The following is a 14,102-nucleotide window of genomic DNA, read 5'->3' on the forward strand; positions in this document are numbered from 1 at the left end:
GTTCCAAATGGTTATAATAAAGCTATGTTAATAAACTATGGTTGGTGATGTAGGTTCGCGCTACATTCATACATCCAGATTTTTTTGCGTCATGAGGTCATTGGATCTTCTTCGAAGTATCAGGAATAATCTTGTTTGTGCTCAAATTTATTATTATTCTTGCATGTTCAGTTATTAGTTATATATAACATATCCATTCAAATAAGACATTAGTAGAAAATTTAGCAATAATTTGTTATATTTTGGGCCCTTGTGGGTTAAAAGTAATTAAAGATGGTGGCAGGACGATTGGATGTGGACAGCATTACCTGGTGACTATTTCAACCTTTTGTAGAAAATATAAGTGAAAAATATTTCACAGACTCTGAAAATGGATTTTGGTCGTTATCAAAAATGCAACGCACGATATGAGTATCTCAAAAGTCATAGCCGTATTTATCCAATAAAATGTTCAGTTAAGCTTGAGTAGCCCTTAGCTGGGCACTGCGAGGTTTGGGGTGAATGCATGCGCTGTAGTTCGGTGATCATCTTCGGCTGATCAGGCGCGTTGCATGCGCATGCCTTCCGCGAGTTGAACGTGGCGAGTTGGACGCGGATTGTCTTGTACTAATTTTCTTTCAGATGGTCACCTTAAGCCTTATAGCGATACCAAGTTTCAGTTAGCTTGGATAAGAATTGATAAAATTTCGCATGTACCCAAGGAGCGAATCAGCACACCACAGCGAAGGTAGTAGAGCCCTGCTCTGCTGTTCTGTGCAGCCCTGCACTGATAGGCTTAATACAAAATAGCAAACAAATGGAACTTTTATTTCAAAGACGATTGGTCCAAAGCTTGAGGAAGCAGACGTATTCACAAAATATCAAGGATTGAACCAAGTCCCGATAAATAACGCTTGGCAGCGGTTCCGATACAGGTTATAGCCGTTATGCCGACGAATAAACCCGGCCCAATATAACTGTAGTAGCAAGAAATATCGAATAAATTTTCCAGTTCTGCATTACAGTAGTAGTAATCCAGTGTCGCAATAAGGTTTAATCAAATACATTCACAGAAGCAATGCATTACACGTTTTACACACCCTGACAGACGGAAGGCTCTGTGTATCGTAAACTGTGTCGCTGAAAATCACCAAAAGATGGAACGAGGGTTGTTTCCCACCGGATACGCAGTTATTCTATCGAATGAAAGGAATAAATAGCTGTTAGGTACTTGGTAATAAAATTAGAGCTCTAAGAGCATGAATGTAAGACGCAATATGTCAATATATCAACAGCCCCGGACCCACCATAAAATCTTTAGCCACCAAGCGGTTAAGCTGTAACTTTAAGAGGCATGTAAATAGGCCATGTAAAGGGAAATTATGATAGTTGAAAGGGAGGACAGACTCCAATAATTAGCTAGCATCAAGCCTTCCCAAAATGTAATCAAAGCATCAAGCCTTCCCAAAATGTTAGGAACAAATATTTATTTAAGTAAAAAGCCGAAGCTCAAAAGTCAAAGTGGTCATACCACAAGAAAAGGCAAAGACCAAATTCAACACTGGAGTCGGCCCTATCCTAATCAAAGAAAGCACGAACATGCATAATAAACGAAAACAAATAAAACTAAAAACAAAGAGTGATCACTCAAAATAATAACTAGCAATTAAAAAGGAATGGCTTTATACACTCCTAACGGAGCAACATTAATGTGATGTTACACCACCAAGTCTTACAGCCAACTCTTACTATTTACAAAATTCATACCCAACAATAGGTTTGAAGAAAAAGAAACTTAGAAACCAAGGAATGTGGAAATTTCTAACAGCGCCGAGCCCCGAACTGCCGCCTGGCGATAAACTCGAAGGCGACGATGAAACTGCTCAATCGATTGAACTATTCTAACAGCAAATCTACGTGATTCTAACGCATTCAGGCCCGCTACGATTGAATGATGTAAATATTAAATAATAAAGATGTTCTTATGGATGAAAATAACGCAAAGAGATATTAATGGCAAAGTAGTCTAAATGTTTCTATCGCAGAGCCGTTGATCAATGATGTGCATGCAAGACACTTTGCGTTAGGCTATTTTGAATTTTTATAAAAAGACCATGTTATAGATATAAACATATCAGAAAAATGCCATTTATAGCTTATTATTCACGTCAAACTGGACAAGAATGAGCCTAAAGACGCGCGATGGTATCCTCGAGTAATTGGCAATAGAAAAGCTTGGGCTACAGTATCAAAAAATTTGTTGGGCATTTTTTTCTTTTTATCGCATTTTCTCATTTATGGAAAAAGGCGCTATTGTGCTCCTCATGTCCGTCCGTCCGTCCGTGATTTCACGTGACAGAGAAAATGCGCACTCTGTCACTCATCAAAGTGAGTGCTGATCAATTTTATCAATCGATTTTACTTATATGGCTCCCTTGAACAATTAAAAATCACACAACACGCCATCTTGAAAATCTATCTCTTCCTATTATTTTGATACTACAACATTGAGTGACATATCATTTGATTCGTAAAGACAAAATCGAGCGACTCTGGGAGCCCTGTTTTTCTGATTTGCTCACGTAAGTGTACAAAATTTCAGAACTATCGGTCTAGTCTAGTTCTAGTTGGTCTAGTTTAGGAGATAATTTTTAGGGTAGACGCTCCCCAGAATGACGATAGCTAAACAGCGTCAGGTTAAATTAATAAAAGAAAAAAAATTGGATCAATCATTTAAGTTCTTGAAAGATACAGTAAATGCAGAGAATAATTCATTGTACTTAACGTACTATAATCTGTAACATATGAAGAGAGGAGCTTCAAACTTCTTGATACGTGTGCAAGACTTGCGTCAAGGTTGTTACATGCAGTTGAATTGGTGAAATGAACTTTGCTCTTCATTCAAAATTGTTCAGCTAGAATGAGCCGAACCAATTTTTCAAAAGTCTTATGCAATTCATTTGGACCACGAATATTTTTCCATTTGTATTTTTTTGTGTCAATTGGTAAGAACGGTCTTAAATTTTCTCTGCAGTTGCCTCACCACAGTAGGCCGATGGCTCCAAAACTTGCTGTGATCGAGTACAACTTGAAGGTCGGACAGGCAACGCGTTTCGCCAGTTAGCAACGCGTGCCATCTTCAATTAACCGTTAATGTTCATCAATTAGTTGTATTTATCTTCCTGAATGCGTTAGTATCCTGGGAATCGCGTAGATTTACTGTTAGAATAGTTCAATTGATTGACCAGTTTTATCGTCGCCTTCGAGTTTATCGCCAGGCGGGAGTTTGGGGCTCGGCGCAGGGCTGCACAGAATAGCAGAGCAGGGCTGTACTACCTTCGCTGTGGTGCGCTGATTCGCTCCTTGGGTGCATGTGAAATTTTATCAATTCTTATAAAAAGCTAACAGAAGTTTGACATCGCTTAGGTTTAAGGTGACCGTCTGAAGGGAAATTAGTACTAGACAGTTAACCAACTCGTAATTCCCAGTTGAGAGCAACTCCAGCTTATTTGAACATTTTATTGGGTAAATACGGCTAAGACTTCTGAGATATAGACTCTTTTCGTGCGTTGCATTTTTGATAACGGCCTTAAATCAATTTTCTGAATATGTGAATTATTTTTCTCGATTCTTTTTTACAAAAGCTTTGAAATAATCGTCAGGTAATGCTGTCCACATACGAATCTCCAGCCACCTCTAAAATTTCAAATACTACCGACTTCGATTACTTAGTAACCGGCAAGGGCTTAATACATATTACATTATCTCATAAATTAAAATAATACTAATATGTATCGACGGAAGTGTTATATATAATAACGTTACTGAACATGCAATTAGTTGAACAAAATTCAGCACAAACTAAACTATTCCTGATAGTCCGATGGAGATCAACTACCTTATGACACAAAAAATTGAGATTTATGAATGCAAAGCGAACCTACATCACCAACCATACTTTATTGACATAGCTTTATTATTACCCTTTTGGATGGACTATTACCCCATTATTACCCTATGGACTACCGTGTCGGTAGCCGGTAGTCCATATATAAATAAAACTTTCTAAAACATCCAAATATATTAATCAAGCTCCCCACACTGCCCTATATATTAAAAGACGCAGTTACTCACCCTTACATGAAATTCTTCCTGGATGCTCTGTTACCCACCTGAAAAAATTGACGAGTATTTGAACACCGGTAACAGTTAAATAAAATTTTAATAAAACTTATCTACCTAAAGTTAAGTTGCCTGCATACATTTCCATTTTGGTTCATCGCGCTCAAATTAATTAGTATATCTCTTAAAATTGTTTTCTATAGCCTATATTAGAAAATACTTTTAGAATTAACTCAACTAAATATTCACATGATCAAACCAAATAACTAGACAGTGTAATTTTTGACGACGTTGAATGTGAGGTAACAGACATTATCATCATTAAGAATACCTAGTTAATTAAGGTGCCGTGTTTTGTCTCTGAACCGATAAATGATTAATTATTGGTCTCTAAATTGGAAAAATAATTTGTTGTAGCTGTAGCATTGCAATATCTTAGTTGAAATCCACTTCTAAGGTTAAAAATTGACGTATCACCCAAAATAGATTGGCAAGGACATGGAACAAAAAATTCGAAGAGTCTTTTCTACTTGCTTAAATTTTGGACGAAACTTATACAACCAGTTACTCATGCCTGCAGTGGTACTGAATATTCACGAATACGGTCTATAAATATGGATAAAAGTTGAACCATATATTGGTATGATGCGTACGGTGTACCCGTGTAAAATTTGTTCAGATAAAACATTCGTATTTCCAGATAAATTTGTTTAAGGAATGTTGTATATTTCTCAATTTATTGTTTTTTAAGCATTATGTTTTTCATTTATGAATTACTTGATTAGAGTCTATTAAGAGAATCTTGAATAGGTCCTTTAATCATGTATTCGGTATTCATTGTTGTATAAAAACATTTTGTTGTGCTTGATAATAATATGCTGTGAATGGAGAAATTTTTATGTTTTATTTTGTATTGGCAGCTGAAACACGTTCACAGAAGATCTTGGTATTTCCATTTCCATTGTGCAGCTTGCATGAATGTTGTTCCATGCGTTCAAATTTGTTGAACTAGTTTGAATCCAAGCAGTATTTTACCATTTGTTTGAAATTCTTTTCTACTACTGTGTTTTCACAATTTATTGTTTCGTCCTAATTATTACTAATGTTTTCAGAATTTCTACGCAGCTTTTCAATCGTTGTGGGCCAATGGTTATAAAACTTACTGTGATCGAGTACAAGTTGAAGGTCGTACAGTGGCCGCGTCTAGCCACTTCCCACCGCGTGCCATCTTCATCTAACCATTAATGTTCATCAGTTAGTTGTATTCATTTCCACTTCAAGTTTATCGTCAGGCTGGAGTTCGGGGCTCGGCGCAGGGCTTCTCTACTACCTTCGCTGTGGTGTGCTGATTCGCTGCTTGGGTGCATGCGAAATTTTATCAATTCTTATCCAAGCTAACTGAAGTTTTGCATCGCTAAGGTTTAAGGTGACCAACTGAACGGAAATTAGTACTAGACAGACAATCAACGTTCAACTCGAGGAAGGCATGCGCATGCAACGCGCCTGATCAGCCGAAGATGTTCTCCGCACTACAGCGCATGCATTCACATCGAACCTCGTAGTGCCCAGCTGAGAGCAACTCCAGTATAATTGAACGTTTTATTGGGTGAATCCTGCTACGTCTTTTGAGTTGCAGACTCTTATCGTGCGTTGCATTTTTGATAACGGCTAAGAACCATTTTCAGAGTCTGTGAATTATTTTTCGCGATTCTTTTTTACAAAAGATTTGAAATAATCATCAGGTATTGCTGTCCACATACCAAATGTCCAGCAACTATCATTTCACTATACCACTTAGGATTCTTATTAGCCCGTAAGGACTCAAAAAATATTGTAAGAGAAAAGTCTTAGCATTTTGTGCGCCCTATACGTATACTGGGAGTGTCTGATATAACAATTTACTGAACTTGCAGTTAAGTCAGCAAAATTCAGTACAAACTAAGCTATTCCTGCTACACTGATGAAAATGCAATGACTATATGGCACAAAAAATAAAATTTTAATTCATGGATGTACTGCAAACCAACATCATCAACAATATATAATGTGTTGATACAGCTTCAGTCACAAAATTTGGATCAAAATTTGGAGCATGTGGCAAACTTTCTGATTATTTGTGAGTAATTTCCTCATACTAGATTTTTTTCAGAATACGATCCAACACAAGTAAGGAAATAGCCGCGCCGCTATCAGATTAAAGATAATTAAAGGGAGTTATAGTTGATCCAATAATCCAATAATGTTTCAGAGTACCAATAACGATCGAATAGTCGCAATTATCGAAAAATTTAACCTGTTTTATGAAATGATTTTTTCTAAAAATACGTTTGAGGTTCGTAGGTGTGTATATTCAGTTATTACAACTTTCCTGAGTGTCTCGCCTATTGTACAATTACAAATGGGAAGCACTGGCCCAGCCACAGCCTCCAGTCTGCGCCTGCTGGCCATTCCAAGTTCTGAGTCAGTGTCGCGCATGAAACGAGGGAGGCATTGTAAACATTGTGATGCATAATGCAATCTACTCAATTTTGTATATGTTTCATTTCATATCAACATGTAAATTTGGACACGCGAATAAAACATCTCGACACTTTTGCGTGCCCGTTTGTGCCTAAGCAAAAAAAAAAACACTGATGACGAATGGAAAGGAGATATTGGCTTTTCCAAGAAGGTCCTGCATGCACCGATTTTTCAAAAAGAACCTTGCAACCAAAATCTGCGTTATAAAACTTGCACGCCTTAGGTTTTACTTAGTACATTAGAGAAATTTCTGATTATTATCAAACTTTTACACTGTCAGAAAATAAATCCAAGAACGTCGTTTACTTCTTCATTGAAAAAATTACTCCCACATACTAGACCTGACTTTACAACTACGAATGTTAATCTAAACTGAAATGAGGTTCACCATTCATGGAAATAAATTTCATGGAAATAAATTGAAAAGATAAGTGCATTGTAAAGTTTTTTTATTTCGTGTGATAATGACGTTCAAAACGATATGGGATGTTATGTTTATCTTTTCTATTTGTCCAGCTGTAGAGAGTTTGCCTTTACATTCAAACGGAGCTCACTTCGCCCTGCCCCAACCCAGATAAAAATTGCTGGCCCCGTCCGGCAGTGAATAGAAGCAGTCACTGCCGCAATACTGCCATTCTCTGCCGTCATCACGCTACAAGCGCCTTCTGGGTGCCACAGCACCGCCGTGTGGCCGCTGCCGACAAATGCAGCTCGGCCCTCACTATTTCACTGCAGAACTGCTACATCGAACTGGAGCCGTTCTATATAAACAAGGTTTGAACGAGTACGGCATTCCTGTCGTACCGTGAGATACGGTATTCCTGTCATACCTTTCATCTACCTACGAAATTACTCAGGAAAAGAAAAAAAAACATTGAACTGGGACGTTCTAAGTCAGGATTGAACGAGTGCCGGCTGCCATGAGTCACGAGAATTACAACTAAAATATGAACTTTGCTGTAATTTAATATGAAATACCTATTTTAGGACCTAAAAATGTCCTAAATTTTCAAATAACTCCCATTCCATTCATCCACCAACGAAGTTTCACGTAAAATACATCGAATTGAAACTGTTCTAAACGACGATTGAACGAGTGCCGCTGCCATGAGTCACGAGAATTACAACTAAAATATGAACTTTGCTGTAATTCAATATAAAATACATATTTTAGGACCTAAAAGGTTCTAAATTTTCAATAACTCCCATTCCATTCATTTACTTACGAAGTTTCACGTAAAATACATCGAATTGCACCCGTTTTAAACGACGGTTGAACTCATTCAAACGTCGATCGGCTCGTTCAAACGACGGCGTGAGTCACACGACTTTCGTCTTACTACTTAACGGCCTGCAGTTCGCTCTGTGCTGTGACGCTGTAAACGTGGATAGTTGTTGAAATAATGTTGTTGTTGCATCTATATTCCATTTAAAATTCGTTCCAAAGTTCAGCTCTGGTTAATTTAAACCCAGATAATTCAAGTGTTTCTCGGTGTTTGCCAACTGTGTGCAAGGAGTTGAATTTTTGCGACATGCCCATGTAGGCTTAGATTGATAATCCTTATGAATTTAATGTTTATGTGCTGCACACTGCACAGTAATGCAGCTATGACTAGGAATAGGGCCTACGGCTGATTTTGATCGGTGTTTCCGACCAATTTTTTTTAGATAAATTTCTCCAGTGGAATTTTAAGTTTATAAAATCATGGAACGGAAACCTTACCATGCACTGGCCTCAAAACAGAGGAAACGGAGGAGAATTAAATATTTTTGCAATAATTTTGTCAGTGCTGACCGTGCATGCACTGATGGCAGTATGGTGGTTGACACTGGTTCTCATCCTGAAGAAAACTATAATTTTCCATATTCAAGTGACTTTGCTGTTGAAAATTTCCCTGTTGACAACATTTCAAGTAATAAAGACGAATCATTCTCAGATGACATTTACAGCGTAAGCGTTTCTGATGACGAATTTGAGGGCAGAAAAGCACCAAGCCCGTTCACACAAGAAGAAAAATTGCGCAAAGCTCTCCGTTCTTGGGCTCGAGAAGAAAAGACAGTTTCTGGATCTTCTATTAATAGGCTGCTGAGAATTTTGCACCCAGACTTCCCAAGTCTTCCGTTGTCAGTAAGCACATTACTTAATGATAAAGAAAATGCTGCTGAGGTACGCCAAATGTTTTATGGGCGTTATGCTCATTTTCCCTCATGGATAGAGTGTGTTCTCCAGCACCTGAAACAAAATCAGAAGATTCAATCTTTGAGTGCTATCATCAATGTTGATGGCATCCCGCTGTTCAACGACACTCGTAGGTATCACGCTTGGCCCATTCTTCTCAGCTTTCTAGAGATATCCGGAAAAATATTTGTTCCTGGGATTTACATTTCAGAAGAAGTAACATCAAATAAAATGCCAAGTCCAGATGTGTTCTTAGAAAGGTTTGTGACTGAAATTAAAGTTTTACAAGAAAAAGGTTTGGAGGTTAAAAAGGCGATCATTCCTTTCAAAATTGAGGCAATATCATGCGATGCACCTGCAAGATCTGACCTGAAAAATACCGTGAATCACAACAGCTACCACGGCTGCGAGAGGTGTGTTCAAAAGGGGACGTACGCAGGTGGCCATGTTGTCCTTGGTGAAACCGATGCTGTGCTGAGAACAAATTTTAGCTTTAGGAATAAGGCTGATAAGAATCACCACAAACCGACCGTAGAATCGACACCGCTGTTAACCTTGGACATTGACATGGTTCACGATTTCCCAATCGATATAATGCACGGCGCATTCCTCGGTGTAATGAGACGTTTATTGCATCGGTGGCGCGGCAGCAAGACAGGTGAAAAGAAATGCCATCTCTCAGTGGACTTGAGAGAATCATTTGATTCCAAAATATTGGGGATTTGTCGATCTGTGCCTCGCGAATTCTCTCGAAAAATGATCGGTGGTTTCAGATCTCTCTCGTTTTGGAAAGCTTCTGAATACCGCTTGTTTGCCGTTTACATGGGGATTTATGTGTTGAAGAATATCTTGCCTGAAAATTTATACACGCACTTTCTGAAATTTAGCGTTAGCTTAAGAATATTGTTGACTCCCAATCAAGAAGTGAATATTCCCGTGGTGAAAAAATTACTTGTAGAGTTTGTCGAAGAGAGTAAAGAACTTTACGGTTCTGGGTTCCTTTCGTTTAATGTGCACAACCTCGTACATTTGCCTGATGATTACTTAAGGTTTGGAAGTTTAGATCACGTCTCGTGCTTCCAGTTTGAAACCTTCCTTGGAAGCCATATAAAAAAATGTGTGATCGGAAGAAATAAGGTTTTAGAGCAAATTACGAAGCATGTTAATTTGTCGAACCATCACCTTGTACCAACACCCAATCACGGAAATGTCTTGACTCTGGGAATAGCCTGCCGAAAATGTGACAACGTAAGTGAAACGTGTTACAAGTCAATGAAAATAGGACACGTAACATTTAATGCATCACGTGAAGCAACTGCTAATAATGGCGTCGTTCTGAGCAATGGTGATATTGGCTATATTACTAAGATAACAAAATCTGATATTTGTGTAAATTCTTTCATAAATGTCGAAAACTTGTTTAACCTTCCTGTAGCGTCAAGGAATGTAGGAGTGTACAAAGTAACAGGGGTGCGTCAGAATATTTGGGTGGCGTCGAGCAGGATTTTTGCCAAAGTAATTCTTATACCGAATAGAAAGTCGTTCGTCGCGATAAAAATGTTGAATTCAGGGTGTACTAAATAATATATTCCACTCTATCGAAAAAAAAACAGATGAATGATTGTGAAATGGATTTAAAGGATTGCAAAAAGTTTGTAGGAATTTATTTTGATCGCAAGGAGTGGCAAGTTGTACCGAAATGTTGGCTCTTCGAAAAAGATGGCTCAAACTTTTGCCTGTGGCCTACGGAAGAAAACGTCGTGGATCTGGCTATGATGTCGAAGCCTGCGGACTCAAGGAGTTGGCCAAGATATGCCATTTATCGAATCGCCGAGTCTTCGGGTGAGTTTCATACTGATGAAAGTTTTAGTGAGGCGGGTATTATTTATCCCGCTCGTCTTCATGATTCGGTGAATAATTGTAATTCTGTTACAAAAGATACCGGTAGTAACATTCGAGTATCACTGTGTATTTCTAATCGAAGCTTTTGGTCCTTGATATTTGAAGCAGCTTAACGATTTTCTATCCTCTTATCTTTTATCCTTTATTTTTATCCGCAGATGATTACAATAGAGCCGTGAAGAAAATGTTGTATGGAAGTTCTAGTCAGAGTGAGAGGTCTGAGGATGAACCATCTACATCTAATGCAAACTGTGAGTTCCTCTGTGTTAGTACGATCTTGGTTTACTTCTCATGAGTGATTATTGCACTGTTTAACTGACGTTCAAGACACTAAATTGAATAATTTTTAGCTTTTACAACCTTTCAACAGATCATTACATGAAATCCTTGAAGCTCACCATCTGAACTAAAATATCTGCTAATGTATCTACTGAATGAACCTATCGTTGTTAGGTGACGATCTTGGGGTGGCGACGAACTCTTCTGGCTTCCATAGGGGAAGAAGTTGCACACCAAGCCCAAAAAGATCGAGAGGTGATTCTCTTGTACTAATGAATCATAGTAGATATTTCGTATGAATATTTCAATCATTTTATAACTTAAGATATTTTCCGTAATCGTTATTCAACACTACAGCATACAATTATAGGATCTTCATTCATTTAAAAAATCTTCAGTTATTTCATTGTAAAATCGCTCGGGTATTAGGCGTAGATGCCTCCGTTAGATGTAAATCGGATATCGAAGTTACTCTTTCAACTATTTTTACCACTTCCATTATGCTGCCTAATAACTGGAATCGTGGTTAATTTTCATCAGGACGTGGAGGTTCAAGGTTGGCGGCTTTTACTCCACGACGTAGTCCTCGCCAAAATCAAATGTTGAGCACAAGGAAGTCATTGAGAGGTTAGCTAAACAGGATTAGATGATAAGTGTCATTTTTAATGTGGAACAAATCTGTACTGTTGACAATTTGATGGAAACACATTGCCAGGATTTTAATAATAATATTGTTGTGGTCCTAACTGAAGAGACAGGAATCTATTTAATGATTTTATATTGATGAAGAACATTCAAATAAATTTACTTTGTCACTATTGCGTACCATTGCAATGTCCTTCAGAGCAAAATAAATCACAAATTGACTTTTACCTATGCGACCTTTTTCATTGTCATCAACATGACAATCCAGGTAAATTTAACGCCTCCGGAGCCTTTTCCGCCCCACGGTCTACACCCGTACAACGACAACTTCTTTTGGAACCCACTCACGAGTTTTTCCCTTCTTTGTAAGTTGCCCTTAACGTTGTGAATGTCATTTCCGTCTTTGAAATTTATAACAAAATTATCACATCCAGTAATTGTGATTTGAAAGACTTTAATGTTAGGACTGCATCATTCATTTTCGCCGTGATGCGTAACTAAAAAAGCAAATGCATTATTTCCTTCTGACCCGGCAACATCAAGAAGGTATAGAAATGAGTTTCGCGCTCAGTATAGATCTCACATAACGAAGCCCGAATATTTTCTTGATAAATACCTTGTCTACACTGTGGCAAGTACTGGCAATATTGAACGCTGAACCGCATGTGCAACAAATTACGTAATATACAGTCAACGTAGAAAAAGCTTTTCCTCAAATCGTACCTGTAAATTATTACGTATTTTTAATATTCACTTCTTAACATTCCGTGTTAAGACACTCCTAAAAATAAATTATTTTTCGACTTTCGTCACTTGTGGACATTCTGTGTTACCAACAAGATCCGGAACTAACCTTGTGTGTAAAATGTCTTGCATAGAATAGTTTATTGTTAAGTTAAACATTTGAATCATTTGAATGAGATTTGACATCACTCGATGCAATTTATTTGGTGCTACTTTCCATGGTTTATATACTTGCGAGGGATAGAAAACTTTTTTGTGACGTGTCGCGATCTGATTCTCTATGACTCAATAGCGGACATCAATGCATGATAATTCAACATATTCGATCTATTATGATGATATTCAATTTTTGATTTCTCAGTTAACCCAATACCTTTCTTCTGGCCTTCACTGTTTTCATTTTTTCATACCATGTCATTTGCTTTACAGCTAATTTCTTGTAGTGTTGATTACTAAGCGCTATTACTAAATTTAGATAGATTAAACAAATATGCAAACATTGACGTTCTTTTCTATTATGAATAATTGATGTCGTTACTTTATGCTCATTGTTACCTAAAATATTCGTGTGATATTTTTTATTTCACAGACTCGGTACCTGGCTCAGTGTGAGGAACCTTCAGTTGGCTCTACATTGAGACGAATGCTCAAGAGTCTTCTGACGCGCGAACTTGCCATGCAAATGTCGTTTACTGGGTTGAACAGCAAGCGGCAGAAGACCAAGATAGCATTCAAGACTCATGGCGCTTACACAATGATCTTGCGTAAGTTTGACCTGATAAAAGGCAATAGTTATAAAAAAAATTCCCTCCCATGTATCTATTATCAAATGTTAGCTGCCACTATATTTTTATTATGAAGTATAACAATCCTTGAATGTTAAGAATATTACTTATATAGTCTAGTATAATATTGTCGACGTCAATGAATTTGACCTGTCGCCGAATCTTGCAATGTTCCTGTATCTTCTGAAGACCCTAGAACGGGTTATTCGACCAGATACATATATTCAAAACTGACGGTGGAGCTAAGTAGCTGCTGAACAACCACCAATTTGTAAGGTGGTACGCATTTCTTGCCGATACATAGCCCTCTGTACAGCTTTATCTAGCTAGTCGGTTCTTGAACGCGTTCATACTCGGAAAGCTTACGACGCCAGCTGTGAGTTTGTTCCACATGTTGGTGGAGCGAGAAGAAGTGCTGTCTCAGGGCAGGGAGGAGTTACACCGCAGTTTCTTCATAAACGATTCTTATTCTCCAGGTGCGCTGAGCTTGACATCACATTGTCATTCTGGTCAATTTGTGGTAGACCACACGATCATGAATATTCTGCGCAACGCTGGTGACTGGAATGGCCACCGGGGGAAGAGACACGTCGACACTGACTACCCAACTCCAGTGTGCTCTGGCTCCTTTCTTGCTGAAGCTGGAGATCTCTTGCAAAAAAGCATGAACCTTCTTAATGAGTGACTGCCCTTTGATTAAATCTAACGGTAATCCGGCTAATCATTATTAACCTCATTAGAAAAAAATTAGTTCATGCGATCATTGTTGATTCTATCAAAGAACATTTTCGTTGTAGCAAAATGTTAGAAAATTAAGTTTGAGCTCAACATTATTTATTTAAATTGATACGACAAAAATCACGTATCCTGATCAGTAGTTAGTATTCAATATCTGAAGCAAGTTCAAGATGCTGATAGGATCAGAATTTTAGTCATTATTCACGATG

General features: G+C 37.9%; 2 protein-coding genes across 3 annotated transcripts; both read left to right on the plus strand.

Moving 5' to 3' along the window:
• Positions 1–8,199: 8,199 nt before the first annotated feature.
• On the plus strand, positions 8,200–12,399 carry LOC108680494. Of its 2 annotated transcripts, none has more exons than XM_047882954.1 (5): positions 8,200–10,642; positions 10,861–10,953; positions 11,156–11,236; positions 11,522–11,608; positions 11,895–12,399. In XM_047882954.1, the coding sequence occupies exons 1-5, from the start codon at positions 10,414–10,416 to the stop codon at positions 11,993–11,995; spliced, it is 591 nt and encodes a 196-aa protein (XP_047738910.1). In that variant the 5' UTR covers positions 8,200–10,413; the 3' UTR covers positions 11,996–12,399. Both variants share the same exon structure in this region; 1 of them encodes a protein (XP_047738910.1).
• A 498-nt stretch (positions 12,400–12,897) lies between these two features.
• Positions 12,898–13,867, plus strand: LOC125178663. Its single transcript, XM_047882955.1, has 2 exons — positions 12,898–13,134; positions 13,632–13,867. Exons 1-2 carry the CDS (start codon positions 13,014–13,016, stop codon positions 13,838–13,840), a joined length of 330 nt encoding a protein of 109 aa, XP_047738911.1. The 5' UTR covers positions 12,898–13,013; the 3' UTR covers positions 13,841–13,867.
• The last annotated feature ends 235 nt before the right edge of the window (positions 13,868–14,102 follow it).

This window comes from Hyalella azteca, unplaced genomic scaffold (genome assembly GCF_000764305.2).
Source record: "Hyalella azteca isolate HAZT.00-mixed unplaced genomic scaffold, Hazt_2.0.2 contig11707, whole genome shotgun sequence".
Taxonomy (NCBI): Eukaryota; Metazoa; Arthropoda; class Malacostraca; order Amphipoda; family Hyalellidae; genus Hyalella; species Hyalella azteca.